The 22,776-nt window shown below is 35.0% G+C and overlaps 1 protein-coding gene across 5 annotated transcripts in view; it reads left to right on the top strand.

Annotated features, from left to right (window-relative positions):
• MFSD8 (major facilitator superfamily domain containing 8) overlaps positions 1–22,724 on the top strand; it is a 47,009-nt gene extending 24,285 nt beyond the window's left edge. For 4 of the 5 annotated variants that reach the window (XM_060298949.2, XM_060298951.2, XM_030863877.3 and 1 more), the window contains 5 exons: positions 3,453–3,561; positions 11,036–11,170; positions 14,362–14,465; positions 14,553–14,800; positions 16,572–22,723. In XM_060298949.2, the coding sequence (XP_060154932.1) occupies positions 3,453–3,561; positions 11,036–11,170; positions 14,362–14,465; positions 14,553–14,800; positions 16,572–16,778 (803 nt within the window). In that variant the 3' untranslated portion in view covers positions 16,779–22,723. Of the gene's footprint in view, positions 1–3,452; positions 3,562–11,035; positions 11,171–14,361; positions 14,466–14,552; positions 14,801–16,571 lie in introns of all 5 variants that reach the window. The other variant, XM_060298950.2, reaches the window with a different exon arrangement.
• Positions 22,725–22,776: the final 52 nt, after the last annotated feature.

The following is a 22,776-nucleotide window of genomic DNA, read 5'->3' on the forward strand; positions in this document are numbered from 1 at the left end:
TACTATAATATTACAAAGTGTTCCTAATGATTCTGTCTCTTTGATATTCACTTGAATTTTGTCTCTGAGGACAGTACAATGGGTAATTGGGGAAGATCTTCAAAGTTGAAAGTTAGCTAAGTTGATTTTTTTTAAAGGCATGCCTATGTCAGTGACTTGGTGTGCACAATTGGTAAGGTTAAGACCATTGCTAAAAATCACTTCATCTTGTTTTCAAAAAGCCAATATCCTAAAATCCTTGAGATCTTTGGAATGATTTCAGTATTATTGCTACCAAATGTATCTTTCTGTTTCAAGTATTTCTTTATTCACTTAATCATGGGAATAAGTATGGTTTCTCTTTTGTATTTTTATTCTTTTGGTATACTCTACAAATACCCATTTTCATCCTTCATATCTTTCTCTGACTTATAAATAGGTACCCAGTCTGATAAGTAGGTATATTTTACTAAATAAACCATTATTTAAGTACTCCTAGTTATGTCCTCCTTGAGGATTGTCCCCCCATGCAAAAGAATGCAATTTAGTCCTTGTCCTCAAGGAGTTTATAAAGTTTTGGAAAAGACCCTGTTAATTTTACCAAGTTCTTTGATAGACATTTTATTTAATTTTTACAACAAAACTGGTGGAAGATAAAGTTAAAAGTAGTCGGGTGGAGAGCAGAGTGGTGAGGAGCTATAGCAAATTTTGAACAAAGGAGAAGTATGACGATAGATTGCAAGTGAGGCTAATCCAGATATGTAAAGGCCTGAACTACAGCAGTAACTGAGAATGGAGAAGGGATGAGATATGAGCTTTTGAAGAAAAAAAAAAAGATTCTGACAGGTTGGATAGGGAATATTAAGGAATGGAGGGGGTTGTTGAAGATGTCTGCTGGGTTTTGATTCTAGATAATTGAAAGAATGAGAGAAGGAGAATTTAAGAAGGGACACTGACTGAAAAGATAAGGTGATTTCAATTTGGTTCAAACCAAATATAATGCTACCCTAGAACAACTAAAAAATTCCAGAGGCATCTGTAATTCTGGCAGTAGAGATCAAAGCTAGAGATAGAAATTTGGGAATCATCTAGTGAAAAACACTACAGCAACAAAGAGAGAGTGAGAGAAAGGAGGAAAGGAAGGGGTAGATGAATCAAGTGTGGCAAAATATTGTTGAATCGAGGACATAGATGGATAAGGATGTGTTTGAAAGTTTTCAAAATAAAAAGAAAGAAAAAAAGAAACAATGAGTGGTGAGGAAGTGCCGGCAGTGGGTTTAAGCTACTGTTTTGAAAAGGTGTAAGATAGGATGCTAACTTAAAGGACCTATCTCTCTACCTCTTTAAAGGTAAAGAGAATGAGCAAGTTAAAGAGGTTGAGGTTGAGGGGCTGAGAAAGGGAAGATGCACAAGAAATCTTTCATAAGTTGAAGGGGATAACCATATAGATCCTTGCTTTATTGACTTTAATATGCTTAGAAAACACCTGGGAACCTTGTTAAAATGCAGAGTCTGTTTCAGTAGGCCTGGAGAGGAAGAATCTACATTTATAACAAGCTCCTATGGGAACTGATGCTGCTGGTCTATGAACCACACTTTGAGTAGCAAAGACATACAGGTACATTGTCAAATGTGGTAGCCACTAGTCATATTTGGCTGTTTAAACTTAATTACATTTAAGGAATTCCTCATTCTCACTATCTCACTAGCTACATTTTTTTTTTTTTTTTTGGCTCTGTGGCATGGCTTGCAGGATCTTAGTTCCCTAACCAGGGATTGAACCCGGGCCACATCAGTGAAAGCGCCGAGTCCTAGCCACCGGACCTCCAGGGAACTCCCACACTAGCTACATGTCAAGTGCTTAGTTAATGGGTATATGTGACTAACAGCCAGCTGTACTGGACAGTAGAGAGAAAGAACATTTCCATCACGTCAGAGTTCTATTGGACAACACAGCTCTAAAGCACAAATCGGAGTTTAAAAAGGAGAGATCTATTTTCTTTCATAAGATTTCTAGGTCCTTCAAAATAATATTTATAAAACAAAGATCGTTTTTAAATTTCAATAAATGTTTAGATAAAACATCAAGTTGTTCCTATTATTAAAGATGTTATCATGGGATAGGATTTAATTTCCAATTACAGTTTTTTAATCAATATGCAGTGTTTTCTTAAAATTCTTATAATTAGGATACCTAGTCAGTTCCCACAGTTTAGGATGCAACATTTCTGAGTCTCCCCACTAAAGCTAGCACTGGTTGGAGGCTGCAGAAAAGTAAACTCCAGTCTAACTTGGGGCAATGTTGATATTTGATTCAAAGGAGTAAAGACTGGCTTCTAGCTGGTGATTGAGAATCAGGGAGGTCTATCCAAAATAATTTGAGGCCCACAGGGACCAGAGTCTACCCCAGAAAAGGAACTGGACAAAGGTGTGACTGCTTTTCTTTGTGTGAAAGGGAGGTCATAACCCTATGTCAAGTGTCCAAGGTGCTTAATTGCCCCCAAGTATAGCAGACTATTTTCAAATCTCACTTATTATTGGAGGAAGAACTCCTCCTCAGGAATCCTGAGATATAAAGTCAGGCACTATTATGAAAAAATTATAGAAATTTATGTGTCTTAGGAAAATCACCCCCTGCCCCCACTTCTGCCACACATACACTTAAAGATAACATAAATACATTCTTGTATTACTTACCTGGTTTACTCTGAATAAGTGGGTAAATTATAAAGTAGCATGATGGATGTGTATACATACATGTATCAATATATATGGCTTCACATTTCTCAATTACATCAGATATAGCTTATATTGAGTGTGTTACTTAACTATATAGTTCAAGATAAGTGAACATCTTAACTCATTTGCCTTCCTAATTTATAAAGCCACCATCAAATCTTGGTAGTTCTTTGCAAAACATATAAATGATAACGTAAGAACTTAAAAAAAATTGTGGTTAAAAAATAAGGATATTTACTAATAGTAATTCTACGTACTGTTGAAATTCAAAATATATATCCATTGAGGTGAATCATAGAACTGAGAACTTATTTAATAAACTATTTGAGGTCTTCATGAAATCCGTGTAACTTTAAAATTTAGGTAAGGTAGAAAAAAATCTGCAACTGAAATTTAAAGCAAATTTAGTATTTAGCATGAGATCATTTTATAGAATTCTATGGACATACATTTCTGTTTTTGATTGAGAGACACCGAATAGAAAATCTGAGTATTTCCTTTAGGTAACAAAATTGAAGTGTATGTCCTGGGAAGAAAATTCACTTTAATTTTAAATGCCATTTAAAAGTTATTTCTGTTATGTAAATTGTTAATTTTTAAATTGCTTTGAAAGCCTAAAAAAATGATTTTAAATGTTTAGTCATTGAATTTGCTACATATAATTTTACACTGTTTTAGTGTCATAAGAAAAATTAGTTGTGTAGGTAATATAATTTTTCTTCTGTTTACTACAGCAAGTACAGATGAAGTTCAGGTCCCCCAAGGAAATATTGATCAAGTTGCTGTTGTGGCCACCAATGTTCTGTTTTTTGTGATTCTGTTTATCTTTGCCCTTTTTGAAACGTAAGTTATTTTCTGTTTTCATCTAAATCTGATTGTGTAAATAACCTGTATTTCTTAATGCAATGTTAATCAGGAATATAGATGTTCTCAAAATCCTTATGTAAGGCATATTTTTCTTATCATGATGTAAAAAGCATATATAAAGTTTTTGCCTTTAACTTGAATGTAGTTAATTCTCTGCCTGTAATCTTACTGCCTTATCTTCCTTCCTTATAAGGGAGTCTGTTTCACTAGTCTTTCTCCCTTTCTTCTGAGTTTTATAATAAATACGCTTATAAAACTTTGTGTATTAATTTAATTTACTTTAAGCTATATAGCTCCCTACATATGTATGTTGGGTTCAGTCTAGAAATTTTAACTCTGTTTAAGCCCTGATACTGAAAAAACTTAGTATATTGCAGAATCTCTGCCTTGTGTAGGCTTTGTTGACCATTAGTTATCATATGGCTTTTTTTGTTTTTTAGTTGGAGTATAGTTGCTTTACAGTATTGTGTTAGTTTTTGCTGTACAACGAAGTGAATCAGCTGTATGTATGCATACATCCCCTCCCTTTGGGGCGTCCCTCCCACTTCCCCCATGATCCCACCCACCTAGATCATCACAGAGCATTGAGCTGAGCTCCCTGTGCTATATACAGCAGGTTCCACTAGCTGTCTGTTTTACACATGGTAGCATATATATGTCAATCCTAATCTCCCAATTCATCCCACCCTCCCCTTCCCCACCGTGTCCACATATCCGTTCTCTACATCTGCGTCTCAATTCCTGCCCTGAAGATACGTTCATCTGTACCATTTTTCTAGATTCCACATATATGCGTTAATATACTATATTTGTTTTTACGTTTCTGACTTACTTTACTCTGTATGACATACTCTGGGTCCAACCACATCTGTACAAATGACCCAATTTTTTATGGCTGAGTAATATTCCATTGTATATATGTACCACATCTTCTTTATCCTTTCATCTGTTGATGGACATTTAGGTTGTTTCCATGTCCTGGCTATTGTAAATAGTGCTGCAGTGAACACTGGGGTACATGTGTCTCTTTGAATTATGGTTTTCTCCAGATATATGCCCAGGAGTGGGACTGCAGTGTCATATGGTAGCTCTATTTTTAGTTTTTTAATGAACGTCCATACTGTTCTCCATAGTGGCTGTATCAATTTACATTCCCACCAACAGTGCAAGAGGGTTCCCTTTTCTCCACACCGTCTCCAGCATTTATTGTTTGTAGATTTTTTGATGATGGCCATTCTGACCAGTGTGAGGTGATACCTCATTGTAGTTTTGATATGCATTTCTCTAATGATTAGTAATGTTGAGCATCTTTTCAAGTGCCTCTTGGCCATCTGTATGTCTTCTTTGGAGAAATGTCTATTTAGATATTCTTCCCATTTTTTGATTGGTTTTTTTTTTTTTTGATATTGAGCTGCATGAGCTGTTTGTATATTTTGGAGACTAATCCCTTGTTGGTCGTCACTTTGTTTGCAAATATTTTCTCCCATTCCGTGGGTTGTCTTTTCATTTTGTTTATGGTTTCCTTTGCTGTGCAAAACCTTTTAAATTTAATTAGGTCTCACTTGTTTATTTTTGTTTTTATTTTCATTACCCTAGGAGGTGGATCCAAAAAGATATTGCTGTGATTTATGTCAGAGAGTGTTCTATGTTTTCCTCTAAGAATTTTATAGTGTCTGGTCTTATATTTAGGTTTTTAATCCATTTTGAGTTTATTTTTGTATATAGTGTCAGAGAATGTTCTAATTTTGTTCTTTTACTTGTAGAGATCCCGTTTACCCAGCACAACTTATTGAAGAGACTGTCTTTTCACCCTTGTATATTCTTGCCTCATTTGTCATAGATTAGGTGACCATAGGTGTGTGGGTTTATCTCTGGACTTTCTATCCTGTTCCATTGATCTATTTTTCTGTTTTTGTGCCAGTACCATACTGTCTTGATTACTGTAGCTTTGTAGTATAGTCTGAAGTCAGGGAGCCTGATTCCTCCAGCTCCATTTTTCTTTCTCAAGATTGCTTTGGCTATTTGGGGTCTTTTATGTTTCCATATAAATTGTAAAATTTTTTGTTCTAATTCTGTGAAAAATGCCATTGGTAATTTGATAGGGAATGTGTTGAATCTGTAGATTGCTTTGGGTAGTATAGTCATTTTTACAGGGTTGATTCTTCACATCCAAGAACATGGTATATCTCTCCATCTGTTGTGTCATCTTTGATTTCTTTCATCAGTGTTTTATAGTTTTCTGAGTACAGGTCTTTTGCCTCCTTAGGTAGGTTGATTCCTCGGTATCTTATTCTTTTTTGTTGCAATGGTAAATGAGATTGTTTCCTTAATTTCTCTTTCTGATTTTTCGTTCTTAGTGTATAGGAATGTAAGAGATTTCTCTGCTTTAATTTTTATCCTGCAACTTTACAAAATTCATTGATTAGCTCTAGTAGTTTTCTGGTGGAATCTTTAGGATTACCTATGTATAGTATCATGCCATCTGCGAACGGTGACAGTTTTACTTCTTTTCCAATTTGTATTGCTTTTATTTCTTTTTGTTCTCTGATTGCCATGGCTAGGACTTCCAAAACTATGATGAATATTAGTGGTGAGAGTGGACATCCTTGTCTTGTTCCTGATCTTAGAGGAAATGCTTTGTTTTTCACCATGGAGAATGATGTTTGCTGTGGGTTTGTCATATATGGCCTTTATTATGTTGAGGTAGGTTCCCTCTATGCCCACTTTCTGGAGAGTTTTTATCATAAATGGGTGTTGAATTTCATCAAAAGCTTTTTCTGCATCTATTGAGATATGATCATATGGTTTTTATTCTTTAATTTGTTAATATGGTGTATCACATTGATTGATTTCATATATTGAAGAATCCTTGCATCCCTGGGATAAATCCCACTTGATCATGGTGTGTGATCCTTTTAATGTGTTGTTGGTTTCTGTTTGCTAGAATTTTGTTTAGGATTTTTGCATCTATGTTCATCAGTGATATTGGTCTGTAATTTCCTTTTTTGGTGTTATCTTTGTCTGGTTTCAGTATCAGGGTGATTGTGGCCTTGTAGAACGAGTTTGGGAGTGTTCCTTCCTCTGCAATTTTTTGGAAGAGTTTGAGAAGGATAGGTGTTAGCTCTTCTCTAAATGTTTGATAGAATTTGCCTGTGAAGCCATCTGGTTCTGGACTTTTATTTGCTGCAAGCTTTATAATTACAGTTTGAATTTCATTACTTGTGATTCATCTGTTTATATTTTTTAATTCTTCTTGAATCAGTCTTGGAATGTTGTACCTTTCTATGAATTTGTCCATTTCTTCCAGGTTGTCCATTTTATTGGCATATAGTTGCTTGAAGTAGTCTCTTCTGAGCCATTGTATTTCTGCGGTGTCAGTTGTAATTTCTCCTTTTTCATTTCTAATGTTACTGATTTGAATACTCTCCCTTTTTTCTTGCTGAGTCCGGCTAAAGGTTTATCAATTTTGTTTCTGTTCTCAAAGAACCAACTTTTAGTTTTATTGATCTTTGCTATTGTTTTCTTCATTTCTATTTCATTTATTTCTATTCTGATCTTTATGATTTCTTTCTGTCTACTAACTTTGGTGTTTTTTGTTCTTCTTTCTCTAGTTGCTTTAGGTGTAAGTTTAGATTGTGTATTTGAGATTTTTCTTGTTCCCTGAGTTGAGATTGAATTACTATAAACTTCCCTCTTAGAACTGCATTTGCTGCATCCCATGAGTTTTGGGTTGTCATGTTTTCATTGTCATTTGTTTCTATGTATTTTTTAAAATTTCCTCTTTGATTTCTTCAGTGATCTCTTGGTCATTTAGTAGTGTATTGTTTACCCTCCATGTGTTTGTGTTTTTTTCCTGTAATTGATTTCTAATCACATAGCGTTGTGGTTGGAAAAGATGCTTGATATGATTTCAGTTTTCTTAAATTTTCCGAGGCTTGATTTGTGATCCAAGATGTGATCTATCCTGGAGAATGTTCCATGTGCACTTGAGAAGAAAGTGTATTCTGCCGCTTTCGGGTGGACTGTCCTATAAATATCAATTAAATCTATCTGGTTTGTTGGTCATTTAAAGCTTGTATTTCCTTATTTATTTTCTGTCTGGATGATCTGTCTATTGGTGTAAGTGGGGTGTTAAAGTCCCCCACTATTATTGTGTTACTGTCGATTTCCCCTTTTATGGCTGTTAGCATTTGCCTTATGTATTGAGGTGCTCCTATGCTGGGTGCATAAATATTTTTAATTGTTATATCCTCTTCTTGGATTGATCCATTGATCATTATGTAGTGTCCTTCCTTATCTCTTTTAACAGTCTTTATTTTAAAGTCTATTTTATTTGATATGAGTATTGCTGCTCCAGCTTTCTTTTGATTTCCATTTGCATGGCACATCTTTTTCTATCTCCTCACTTTCAGTCTGTATGTGTCCCTAGGTCTGAAGTGGGTCTCTTCTTTTTTTATTATTTTAATTAATTAATTTATTTTTGGCTGTGTTGGGTCTTTGTTGCTGCGCGTGGGCTTTCTCTAGTTGTGGCGAGCGAGGGCTATTCTTCATTGTGGTGTGTGGGCTTCTCATTGCAGTGGCTTCTCTTGTTGTGGAGCACGGGCTCTAGGCACACGGGCCTCAGTAGTTGTGGCATGCAGGCTCAGTAGTTGTGGCTTGCGGGCTTTAGAGTGCAGGCTCAGTAGTTGTGGGTCACGGGCTTAGTTGCTTAGCAATATGTGGGATCTTCCCAGACCAGGTATCGAACCCCTGTCCCCTGTGTTGGCAGGCAGATTCTTAACCATTGTGCCACCAGGAAAATCCCTGAAGTGGGCCTCTTGTAGACAGCTTATATATGGGTCTTGTTTTTGTATCCATTCAGCCAGTCTTTGTCTTTTGGTTGGAGCATTTAATCCATTTACATTCAAGGTAATTATCGATATGTATGCTCCTATTACCATTTTCTTAATTGTTTTGGGTTTGTTTTTGTGGGTCTTTTTCTCCTCTTGTGTTTCCCTCCTAGAGAAGTTTCTTTAGAATTTGTTGTAGAGCTGGTTTGGTGGTGTTGAATTCTCTTAGCTTTTGCTTGTCTGTAAAGCTTTTGATTTCTCTGTTGAATGTGAATGAGATCCTTGCTGGGTAGAGTAATCTTGGTTGTAAGTTTTTCCCTTTCATCACTTTAAATATATCCTGCCATTCCCTTCTGTCCTGCAGCACCCTACTTATATATGTTGGGTTCAGTCTAGAAATTTTAACTCTGTTTAAGCTCTGATCCTGAAGAAAGCTAGTATATTACAAAATCTCTGCCTCATGTAGGCTTTGTTGACTGTTAGTTACCATATGGCTTTTAAAAAAATATATTTATTTATTTTTAAAAATATTTATTTATTTATTTTGGTCGTACTGGGTCTTAGTTGCAGCATGTGGGATCTTTTTAGATGCAGCATGCGGACTTCTTAGTTGCGACATGTGCACTCTTAGTTGCAGCATGCGAACTCTTAAAAGTTGCAGCATGCATACGGGATCTAGTTCCCTAACCAGGGATTGAACCCGGGCCCCCTGCGTTGGGTATGCAGAGTTCTACCCACTGGACCACCAGGGACATCCCTTGTCATATGGCTTTTTAATTTTTAAAATACCTTTCCATTATTAAAATAGTATATTCTTGTAAATATTCCAAACACTACAACTGTATTTCCACATCCACTTCTTTCCCTGGAGGTAACCACTGCTGATACGTCAGTGTGTGTTGTTTTGAAACATTTTTTTCTATACAACTGTAAGTATTAAGGGGTGTGTGTGTGTGTGTGTGTGTGTGTGTGTGTGTGTCTTTAAACCAACAAGAATATGTGATATTATCATTTGACAACTTGTTTTTTTCACTTCTTGATATATTGTAACATTTTTATGCCAGTACATTTTATGCCAGATATACTTGATTTTTTTTTTTTAAATTATTGAGATACATGGAATTTTTAGCTCGTCTGATTTTGGGGGTATTTATTTTATTATGGTATATATACATAACATAAACTTACTATTTTAACTTCTTTTTTCAATTTAAAGGATATAATTTATTCTCTTGTATATTTATTTCCCATTTTTGAACCATGTTATTGGACATGTATTAAACTTGTAGTCTGCTATGATTCTTAGAGCTTTTCTGCCATATTTTCTTTTGTTTTTATTGAGGCCAGATTTGTATATAATAATGTATTTGTTTCAGGTGTACCATTTTAATTACTTTTAATTGCACAATTCAGTGGCATTAAATATATTCACAGTGTTGTGCAACCATTACCACCACCCGTTTCCAGAACCTTTTTATCATCCCAAACAGAAGTGCTACACCCATTTATCACTAAGTCCCATTCCTCCTCACCCAGCCCCTGGTTTCCTCTATTCGCCTTTCTTTCTTTATGAATTTGCCTATTTTAGGTACTTCGTATGAGTGGAATCATGCATCTTTTGTCATTTTTTGTCTTGTATGTTTCACTTGGCATGATGTTTTCAAGGTTCATCCATGTTGTAGCATGTGTCAGAATTTTATACCTTTTTATGGCTGAATAATATTCCACTGTTATTTATAAACCAATTTTGTTTATCCATTCATCCGTCAGTGGAAATGTGCGTTATTTCCATCTTTTGGCGATTGTAAATAATGCTACTATGAACATCAGTGTACAAGTATCTGAGTCCCTGCTTTCAGTTCTTTTGGGTATATACCAGGAAGTGGATCATATGATAATTCTATGTTTCACTTATTGAGAAATGAGTGAACTATCTTCCAAAGCAGCTCATCTGATTTTAAAATTAAAGATGGTGATTTTTTTTAAAAGAATGAATATTTTGAATATTTTTAAATTCCTTTTTTTAGCCAGTTAACAGAAGGAGACAGAAAGTAGGAAAAGAAGCTTGGCAAGGAAGGAGACAGATAGTCATATAAAGGAAGAGCAGCATTCGGAGGTAGGGAGAAAAATATGTACATTCAAAGATAGGTATGAAAGAGACAGAGGAAGAGAAAAAAAAATCCCAGAAGTTTCTAATAACTTAATCATAGTAAGTTAATAACTTAATCATAGTAACATTATTTCATTGAAAAGAGACCAGTTTAAATCAAAACACAACCATGATTTTTAAATTATATTAGAATGGTAGGAATTATGGTTGGTTTGTTTCCTTTTCCTGTTTTTCAAACTTTTTGCAGTGTTGGACATGTTACTTATATAATTACAGTAAATATTAAAAAATAAAAATGCAAACAGCCAAACTTAGTAGCTTGTGCATGTTACAACAAAATGTACTTAAAATGTCTTAAAATTTCTGTTTCTGTAGATCTGGTGTCATTGTTAAAAGGGATGCAGATTCTTGAATGTGTTGGTATCATTATTAAATCTTACTGTTTCAACTTTAAATAACAATGCCTATGATTGAAATAAAAGAAGAATAATTTCTTTTTTATTTTTCTTAGCATTGTTACTCCATTAACAATGGATATGTATGCCTGGACCAGAGAACAAGCTGTGTTATATGATGGCATAATACTTGCTGCTCTTGGAGTTGAGGCAGTTATTATTTTCATGGGGATAAAATTACTTTCCAAAAAGTAGGTTATTTGTCTTTGGTTTTATTTCAAGTCTTTTTTTTTTTAAAGTGAAACATGAAACAGAGCTAATGATGTAAATGAATATATTAGTAAAGTAATATAAAGCTTTTCTGTCATTATGCATGAGTTTTAGTCCTTGAATGTTTGCAAACAGATTTAAAATTTATTAAGGGAGCATATTTCTGTACCATGTAGTATATTCTTTGGTAAAGCAAGATATTTTACAAAGTGAATAATTGTCTTTTAATGTATCTTTTGTATATTATGTTTTATTTAAAGTATTTCTATAAGCGTATTTCATAAAACATTGTTCTGCTGTGAAAGATTAATGGTTAAGTGTGGAAAATTCTGGTTAAAATCACCAAACTTCTTTACTCTAAAACTTCTAAATCTTCAGTATATATACTGTATCACCTTCATGACAAGAGTACGTAGCATTTCGCAAAGTTTTTTGTAACTTTGATCACAGAATACTTTTTTAAAGAAGCATTTTGTAAAAGTATAACTGTAAAGAGCACACTAAAAAAAATACTTGTATAAAATTAAGTTCATTCATATAGTCTGGAGTGGAACATTAGTTGATAAATTTAGACAGTTCTAATGATTTAATTATTCCTAAAATATTTTAACAATACTTTAGAACTTTAATAAAGTTCTAAAATCAATTAACAAATATTGAGTCAGTGCGTAGGGTTAGGTGTTATGGGGAATACTACAAAGATTCATATCCTTATAGAGCCAAGTAGAGGGGCCAAGATATAGACATAGACATAGATTCATATTCAAAGTTAAATAATAGTACATGCATTACATCTTGCTACAGAAGTAGAGTGGTCCTGCTGATAGGCATTCTTACAGATGATCCAATTTCATGTCCTTCAAAGAGCTTGTATTCTACTGGGGGGAAAGCTAATAAACACAAATGTGAAATCAGGTCATGGGAAGTACTATGAAGAATAGAGCAGAGGAAGAGAATAAAAAGTGGCAAGGCAGGGTTGGGAGAGAGGGGAAGTGTTGTTTTGATTGACTGCTCATGGAGGGCAGCTCAAACGGAAGTTACATCCAAGCAGAGACCTCAGTGAAGTCAGAGAACAGCCATGCAGTGGCCTGGAGCTCTCTTGCCCCAGAAGACTGTGCTTCGTACGTTTAAGGAACAAGCAGAAAGGCCGTTTTGGCCAGAGAAGAATGAGAGAAATGGCAAATGGGAGAAGATCAGGTTGGAAAGATGTGAAGCCTTGTAGGTATTCTGAGGGTAATGGGAGGTGTTGGGTTTGTTTTTTTGTTTTAGGAATCTTTGATCTTGTTTGCATATTTTATTTTAAAAATTAATTTATTAATTAATCCATTCATTCTTGGCTGCGTTGGGTCCTCGTCACTGCATGCAGGCTCTCTCCAGTTGCAGCGAGTGGGGGCCACTCCTTGCCACGGTGTGCAGTCCTCTCATTGCAGTGGCCTCTCCCGTTGCGGAGCAAGGGCTCCAGGCGCATGGGCTTCAGTAGTTGTGGCACGCAGGCTCAGCAGTTGTGGCACGCAGTCTCAGCAGTTGTGGCTCGCGGGTTCAGCTGCTCCACATCATGTGGGATCCTCCTGGACCAGGGATTGAACCTGCGTCCCCTGCATTGGCAGGCGGATTCCCAACCACTGCGCCACCAGGGAAGTCCCTGTATATTTCATTGTTTGTTATGGAAAATTTCAAACATATACAAAGGTACAGAGAGAATCATGTACTGAATGTTTAATATCTATTGCCTAGCTTCAACAATTATAACCTTGGACAATCTTGATTCATCTATACCACCACCTACTCCACACTGCCTATCCCCTACATCTGGATTATTTTGAAGCTGATGTTAGACATCATTTCATGTCTTCCATAAATATTTCAGTATGTATCTCTAAAAGTTAATGATGACAGCATTTATCACATCTAAAAAAATTAACAGTGATTTCTAAATATCATCAGATATCCAGGGAGTATTCAAATTTTCTCCACTGTCTCAAATTTTAAAAAAAATTTGTTTTGTTTTATATTGTTTTATTTCACAGCTTACTCACTTGACTCAGGCTCTTACGTTTCTTAAGTCTCTTTTAATCTGTAAGTTTCTTTACCATCTCTTCCATCTCTCTCTTTTTCTCCCTTACAAATTGAAGCAACCAAGATGTTTGCCCTATAGTTTCCCACATTTTGGATCTTGTTGAATAAATCCCTGTGGTGTCTTTGTTTGTTTTTTAATATTTTCCTGTGTTTACTATATTTCTTGAAAATTGGTACTTAGATCTAGAAGCTTGATGAGACTTGAGTTCAGTGTTTTGGCAAGAATGTTTTATAGGTGGTGGTATGTGCTTACATCAGGAGAAATGTAAAGTTTTGTTTATCTCTTTTTATGATGTAAGTGGCCATTGACCATTCCTTAGATCCATTAATTTATTAATAGATCAGTACAAAATGCTGGTATTTTAATTCTATCATTCCTTTATTTATTTGCTGGAACACTTTCTATAAAGAGAACTTTTCCATCACTACCTATTTGGTTATCCTGAGGTACAGTTTTTGTAGGAGAGACAGGGTGATCCTTTTCTTTTATTAACTGATTTTTAAAATACTGAGTGGGTTCCCTAACATCCTCTAAAAATGACCAAGAGTATTTTATTTTAATATAGTATGAATTTATAAATAACATTTTGATGTGTTTCAAGCCATTGTCATTACTGTTCTTTTTGGTGTTCACGTTGTCATATTCTTAGCCAGCTTCCTCAAATTGGCTCTGAGGCCTTTTTTTTGGTGGGGGGCCACGCCGTGAGGTCTGCAGGATCTTAGTTCCCCGACCAGGGATTGAACCTGTGCCCCCTACAGTAGAAGCTCACAGCCCTAACCACTGGACCTCCAGGGAATTCCCTCTGAGTCGTCGTAATCATAACCTAGTAGTCACTGGTAATTTCTGTTCTTCCTGTTATGATAAGATGTCCAGGCTCATCTTATATATTTTCTGTCCCAGACCTGATATCAGCCAGTTTTCAGAGGAGTCCTGGTTCCTTTTAGTGGGAAATTATATTTTGCATTCGTTTAATTAGTATATCACTAAAAGTATCAAGATATTATTTTATTTATAGTCTTAAAAATTCTAAAAGTAATGAAGCTATGTTATAATACAATGTTTCATTTTTTAATTACAGTTTCTCTCCTTTAACAGGGTTGGCGAGCGTGCTATTCTGCTGGGAGGACTCATTGTTATATGGGTTGGCTTCTTTATCTTGTTACCTTGGGGACATCAGTTTCCCAAAATACAGTGGGAAGGTATAGCTATACATAATTCTATAATGTTAGCCCCTGTTATTCATTTAAATTAACAAGTAATACACTGTACTGATTTTGTTCTTACAGATTTACATAATAATTCAATCCCTAATACCACATTTGGAGAAATAATTATTACTCTTTGGAAGATTCCAAGAGAAGATCACAATGAAGGACCAACTGGTTGCCCAGTTGAACAAGCCTGGTGCCTCTACACCCCCATGATCCATCTGGCCCAGTTCCTCACATCAGCTGTGCTAATTGGAATAGGCTATCCATCCTGCAATGTTATGTCATATACATTATATTCAAAAATTCTGGGGCCAAAACCTCAGGTGAGTCAGCTAGCATGACACTGCAATTGCGTGAGGTATACTTGTAAGCACTCACATTTTTTGTGACCATTCTGTATTTGTTTTGTTTTTGGCTGTGTTGGGTCTTTGTTGCGTGGGCTTTCTCTGGTTGCTGAGAGTGGGGGCTACTCTTGGTTGTGGTGTGCAGGCTTCTCACTGGGTGGCTTCTCCTGTTGTGGAGCACGGGATCTAGGCACGTGGGCTCAGTAGTTGTGGCTCACAGGCTTTAGAGCGCAGGATCAGTAGTTGCAGCGCATGGGCTTAGTTGCTCCGCGGCACGTGGGATCTTCCGGGACCAGGGCTCGAACCCGTGTCCCCTGCATTGGCAGGCAGATTCTTAACCACTGTGCTACCAGGGAAGTCCCTGTAATCTGCTTTTTTAAATAAATATAACAATACGCTGTAAATATTCTCCCATGACATTTAATTTTCTTTTAGGGAATTATTTTTAATGGAGACATATTCCATCTTATGTATGTACCATCATTTATTTAGTCATTTTCCTATTATTATATATTTAGCTTATTTCCAGGTTTTACTTCTGACTTTTCTTTTTAGTAGCAGTTATTTAAATGGCAACAAAATGAAAATAGTATCTTGTTCTTTATAAAAATTAAATTGATAGTTTTACATTTTCAAGGTAGAAATTAATGTTTATTGAAATAAAGCAAAGAAAAAAATTTTAACGTCAGTGTATTAAAGCTATAATAATAGGTAAAACATTTTGGTAATTTCTGGGTTTTTTAATCTATAAAGTTATATTTTCACATTTTCAAAATCAAGAATAAAAGCATATTAATTACAAAAACAATACATGATGGTTGTAACAAAATTCAAGTAATTTGAAATGTATATAGCAGAAAAGGAAGGCTCTCCTTACCTCCATCACACTAAAGTCAACCACTGTTTACTTCATTTGTACACGTCACGATATTTTTTATGCCTTTTCAAACATATCCACCGTCATGCCTTTTTAAAAAAAGATAAAATGAATTATATCTCATGTATATAAACCTTTTTTACATCTTGGATTTTTTTTCCCCTTAATATACCGTGGCCTTCTTTCCATGTCAATGTGTATAGAGATGTTATTCTTGTTATAAGATCTTATTCTGTATAAGACCATATTCTTTTAAGCACCTGTTTAGCATTCCATTTATTAAATGTACCATAGTTTATTTACTTAATCCACGCTTGACAGGTTATTTACAATTGGAGGATATTAAAAGTAATGCTGCATTGCACGTTCTTGGGTATATTGTATGGGCTATAGTTTTGGATACAGTAGTTGGAGCAGTGACATTGTGGTATAGTGGAAATTAATACAGTGGAGTCAGCCAAACAGGGCTTCATATCTCTTGGATAAGTTACTTGAATTTTCTGAGCTTTAGCTTCCACATTTGTTAAGTGGGGATAATACCAATCATAGAAATTTGTGAACGTTGGAAACAATATATGTAGAGCACCTGACACAGCGTCTGGAAAATAGCAAGTACAGAATAAATGGTAGCCTTAAAAAGTAAATTTATGAATCATTTCAGCAGACAGTGTTCGTTCTTTTACACTTTTATTTTCCTAAACAGTATATCAAATAAGTTTATTGCTCATTATTTGCTGTATTTATAGAGAGGTACTTTAATTTAAAAATAGCGGAGGAAGTGATTCTCGTGTTTGTCATAGTTTGGTAATATTAGCATCATCCTTGCTTTTAAAATAACTACACCTGAGTATCAGTTTGCTTCTCCCCCAACAGGGTATGTACATGGGCTGGTTAACAGCGTCTGGAAGTGCAGCACGGATTCTTGGACCTGTCTTCATCAGTCAAGTGTACGCTGCCTGGGGTCCACGATGGGCTTTCAGCCTTGTGTGTGGAATCGTGGTGCTCACCATCACACTCCTGGGTGTGGTTTACAGAAGACTCATTGCTTTTTCTGTAAGGCATGGAAGGATTCAAGAATAACCTAGCTAAGACTGTGGTGGAAAGTACTTGCTGTGTGGAACTTTGTCTTTTAAGGCTCGCTAGATGATTGCTAAGAGTCAGTTTCCTAAAGTCAGGTTGTAGATATTGCATATGTTGAATAACAAGAACATTGAATAAAATAGGGAATTCTGTGTGTAATTATGAATAGCAAGATAATATAAAAATTCTGGATCATAGTTTCCTTATCTCAAAAAAGAAATAGTCTTCATATGACATTTTTTGGGGGGTGGCATAAAGTCATGAGTGAATAGACAGTGGTCTATAAATGTGAAGTTATACTCTTAAGTCAAACTGCAGAGGCGTCATTAAAATAACGAGAATATGCAGTGAAATCATAAGGAGAGTTCTGTATGAATTACCTGTAATAGAATGAAATTATAGAAATCTTTTACCTAATAGAGGTACTTTTATTCACAGCTATCTCCTTTTTATTAAAAAATGCATTTTCTGTTATTATAAAGTTTTCCTTATGAAGTAAAATCATGACTTAAATTTTATACTTACCATGCCTGCCATCCTCCCTTAGCTTCTATAAGTCATGATTTTTAATACTACACTTTCCATCTTATTTTAGTTCAGGATCTTACTAATTAACCCCTAAGTTAATGGATGTGTATGAATAATGCTCATATTTGAGCAATAAAGAGGATTAAGAGATTAAGATGGATTTTGCTACCTGTAGTACAGATAACTACTTTTTTCTTTCAAGTCCTAATAAATAATTCACTTTAGAAACATAAGCCAGATATGTGTTATTGTATACATATACTGAACAGCAAACTGTTAAAATTATTGGCATTTTCTAATTCCCTTAAATTCTAGAGAAAAACTATTACCTTATTTATTTTTTCTCTCTCAGTAGTGGTAGGGAAGACCCAACGGTTTTCAATCTGTGTCTGCATAGCTACTCAGAACTGCAGAATTTTAAATTTGGATAAGCCCGACAGCCCCAATATAGGCAGGCTAATAAATCTGAGGTAAAATAGCTGTAATCTAACAGTTTACCGAGTTTACTAGAAATTGGCTAAATCACATCATGTACACTTTACTACCTCACATAAGTTGAATGCTGCTAAAAGGGACTAGTACAGAACTATCTATATGGATAATCAGTATTATCAAAAAATGCAAAAATATTTCTAAATACTTTTCCAAATGTTTCCTACTCTAAGTTATAAATATTTCAAATCTAAGAGTAAACACTATAATTTGCACTTTATGTTGTTTGTTGTACCTTTTTTTGGGGGGGTGGCTTGAATAACAAAAATTTATTTTTCATAGTTCTGGAAGCTAGAAGGCTTGAGATCAAGTTGTCAGCAGGGTTGGTTTTTTTCTGAGGCCTCTCCTTGGTTTGTAGATGGTTATCTTTTCCCTTTGTCATTTGTTTTTTTCCAGCTTTATCGACATATAATTGACATATGACATTGTATACGTTTAAGGTGTACAACATATTGATTTGATACTTACGTATTGCAAAATGATCACCACCATAGCATTAGGTAACACCTCCATCATATCACATAATTACTGTTTCTTTTTTCGTGGTGCGAACATTTAAGATCTATCTACTCTCTTAGCAACTTTTAAGTATATAATACAGTGTTATTAACTATAATCACCATGCTGTACAATAGATCCCTAGAACTTATTCATCTTATAACAGGAAGTTTATACTCTTTGACCAACATCTCCCCATTTCCTTCACGGCCTAGCCACTGGCAACTGTCATTCCACTCTCTGCCTCTAATAGTTTGTCTCTTTTAGATTCCACATACAAGTCATATCATATAGTATTTGTCCCTTTCTTTCTGACTTACTTCACTTAGCATAATGCCCTCAGGGTCCATCCATCTTGTCACAAATGGCAGGGTCTCCTTTCTTATGGCTGAATAATATTCATACACACACACTTACTTACATTTTCCTTATCCATTCATCTGTTGATGGACATCTAGGTTGTGCATCGTATCTTGGCTGTTGTGAATAATGCTGCAATGAACATGAGAGTGCAGATATCTCTTTGAGATCCTGCCTTCATCTTCTTTGGATATATACCCAGAAGTGGAATTCCTGGATCACATGGTAGTTCTTAATTTTTTGAGGACCCTCTATACTGTTTTCCATGGTGGCTACACCAATTTACATTCCTATCAACAGGACATGAGGGTTCCCTTTCTCTACATACTTGCAAACAGTTGTTATTTGTATCTTTTTGATAGCCATTTTAACAAGCGTGAGGTGATATATTTCATCGTGTACCTCTGTTTGACTTTATTTTTAGGCATTCTCCATTTTGTGGCTTGTCTTGCCAAAAGGACCCAGGAATCAAATAAAGGGACTTATACTAGCCAAAAATGGGACAATTAAAGCATTGAGAATAATATCTGCAGCCAATTTAAACACATCAAATGTGTGAAAATCTGTGAGTTCATAATGATACTAAAAGTAAGAAACACACTGGTCACCTTTGGAGGTTGCTAGGGCTTTAACTCTTTACTCTAAAAACCAGGAAATAAAGACTTAAGCTTCTCTTCTGCCTTTCCTGTATCTAAACTTCAGGGTAATAAAATATTGATGAGGGAAAGTTATCTCCTATAGAATAATCCAAGCTAATAAATACAAGGGACTAATAGAATTAGAAAAACCCCCATCTAGCATCCTTTAGTGAAATAATATTATAGATATGGGCACCATTCATCAGTGAATGATAAAACTAGTGAGGTGGAAGATTATTGAGGAACTTTCGAAAGGCTGGATGAAGCCAACACCTGAACGCACTGATCACTCTTAACATCATTAAAAGTGGGTAAGCGTTACGTGCCTCCTGATTTGATGCAGCAAGTACTCAGCACCACCTATGTAAGTGTTCCTGCCAAAAAACACTGAGTCAGAATCTAATCAAGCCTGTAGATGTAAACTACCAGTTTATAGGAAATACGAAAGATACAACTAAAAGCCACCTCTAGGAAGTAATCATCTAAGCCCAGAAGATGATATATTCTATAGACAAATGGTCCAGTTTCTTAAAATTAAAAAAAAAAATGCCGTGGAAAAAATAAAAGTTGAGAGATCAGCAGTCATAGATGAAAAGAAACTTCAGATATATAAGTCAAATGCATTATATAGATCTTATTTTGGATCTTGTTTTAAGTCAAATGTAAAAGTATTTTTGAGGTAACTGGAGAAATTTGAAACTGGACTCACCATTAAATATTAAGGAATTACTGTAAATTCTGAGATGTGTGTTATTGGTTATGCTTTTAAAAGCTCCTTATCTATTAAAGGTACTAAAGAGTTTATGATAGAAATTATATGATTTCTGGGATTTGCCTCAAAATACTCCAGTGGGGGAAGGATATCAGTAAGAGAGATGTAACAGGATTGGCAAAATATTTGTTGAAGTTGGGTGGGAGACACATGGAGGTTCCTTATCCTGGTATATCTGTACTTCTGTTTTTAAATTTCCACAATTAATTTAACGTAAGTTAATAACATAATCAGCTGTGTATTTTAGAATGAGCTGGCTGCAGTGTGAAGTATGAATTGGAATGGATGTGGAGGACATTTATCATGTATGTGACCACTCTTCACTTCCTGCAGACCCTTCTACATTTGGAGAATTTCTCACATTGAGCCTCTCCTTTTAGATAGAAGCCAAAATGCATTCGTTCTCTCTACCTTTGCAGCCAGGCCATGAGCTTGTGTTTCTGGCTCTGCCAGTACACTCCTCCAATGTGAAACTTCGTTAAGGAACAGAGCAAAAAGAGGAAGTGAGCAACGTAAGCAAAACTTACTTTAGTGAGGGAGCAAGGTCAGTGGCTAAATTCTCGAGAAAGCCGTCAGAGCTCCCAGAACCTAGTCCCCTAGCTTCATCAGCATGGCTGTGGGATCTGTGCTGAGCAGCGTTGTTAGGATGTCTTCTTCTGGGGAAGCTCCTACATTATGATTCAGCCATTGTTTTTAGCTGCAAAGCCTGAATCTCTTTCCCTCCTCGAGCGTCTGTGAGCTGATATCCTTTAATAAATATATTCTCTGTGTAAACTAACTAGGTTAGATTTTGATGTTTGCAAGTAAAAACCCTGACTCGTATAGGAGGCAAGAGTAGATGTTTAGAGACGAGCAGCAGGCTATTGCAGTAGTTCAGATGAGTGATGCTGGTGACTTGAATTAGGGAACTGACAGTGGAATTGGGAATTTAAAGCATGTAAAATATATTTTAGAGGTAGACTTGGATTAACTGGTGATTAGATGAGGTAAAAGAAGGTGTTAAGAATGAGTTCCAGGATTCTGACATGAACAGCTAGTGATGCAGATGCCATTTACTGGAATAAATACTGAGGAGAAACAGGAAAAGTGCAGTTGAACTAATGTTGTCATAGACAACAAAGGCATGCCAGACAGATATGCCCATAAAACAGATAAAAACAGAATGTATTATAAAATGAGGTGAAAGAAATTACGAAGTAATGGAAAGATTAAAAAATAACATCGTAATTTGAAAAACTGAGAAATGGGAAAATTTCCCAATGAACTAGAGAAGATAATAGGAAGGTATGAAAATATTGCTGGCCGAGCTCAGGAAGGAATACAAAACTTAAAAAATAATTTCAGACATGAAGAACAAATTAGAAGGAACACAAGAGTAAATAAGATGCCATAGATAACTTCTTAAGGGAAATTAAAGATGGAGGAAAATTAACAAATAAAGAGAAAAAAATGATGTGGAGAAAATGATGGATATAAAAATTAGGCACAGGTGATTTAACATACATATAGCAGAAGTCCTTGAAGAAGAAAACCAAAAGCAATGAAACAGAACAAATTCTAAAAACTTTAATTCAGGAAAAATCTGCTGAAAGAAAATTTAAATATGCATATGAAAAGGAAATTCAACGTGAAAGAAGGGAGGAAAGGAAAATAAAAGCAAAGAAGTATGGTTAGTAGAAAACACAGAATAAGATGGGAAGTAAATGCAATAGAACTGTAATGACAAACAGTGAAAATAAATCAGAAATGATAATAAATGTAAACAAAGTAGACTACAGAGCTTATTACATTGGACTGAAAAAATTCAGCTGTATATTATATATAAGAGAAATACCTGAAACATAGACACATTAAGACTTATTAAGGAGATGATAAAAAAAATACACCTAAATTCTGTCAAAGCAAAATGTATTTGAGTCTTTAGCTTTCAAAATTAAGCTAGGACTTTAATTATTTCCATTTTTAAGAGGAAATTCTTTCTTCTAATCATATTTTTATCCCTAAGAGAAGGGTTTACATAATTTTCCTCCCCAAAGTTGGATTACCTATGTATTAAAATAATTCTAATAGATATTACCAAATTGCTTTATCATTTACACCGTAATCAACAACACCTGAGAAAGCCCTGCTCATTGTACCACTATTATTTTTTTTTACGAATCTTTCATAAAAGGAAATGATTTTTGTTTTAATCTTGTATTTCTCCAACTACAGATGTGGTTGAGTATATTATATGGATTTTGATTCATTATATGGATTTTCTCCTTTGTGAATTATCTGTTCATATCTTTTGCCTATTTTTTTATTGGGTTGTCTTTTCCTTATTAACTGTGCAACTTATCTTACAAATTATTATTTTTCTTCTCATTGCCATAGGTAACAACCTCCAAAACAATGCTGAATAATTGTGACATTGGGTATTCCTGACTATTTAATGGAATTGGCTCCAATATTTCTCTGATTATAAAAATCAGCAGGAAGCATTAACAGTCTTTATATTTAAGTAGTTTCATTCTATTCCTATTTTACCTTGAGTATTTCATTAAGAATTGCTGTCCCACTATCAAATATTCTTTTTCCTCATGTTAGTTAATTGCATTGTTGAGGTCTTCAGTGTTAAAATGTTTATCATTAAAATATACAGATATTTTCAGATAAAGGTAGAGAAACAATGTACTTACCATTTGAAAAATTAATTTAAAAAATTTAA

Source organism: Globicephala melas, chromosome 5 (assembly GCF_963455315.2).
Source record: "Globicephala melas chromosome 5, mGloMel1.2, whole genome shotgun sequence".
Classification (NCBI taxonomy): Eukaryota; Metazoa; Chordata; class Mammalia; order Artiodactyla; family Delphinidae; genus Globicephala; species Globicephala melas.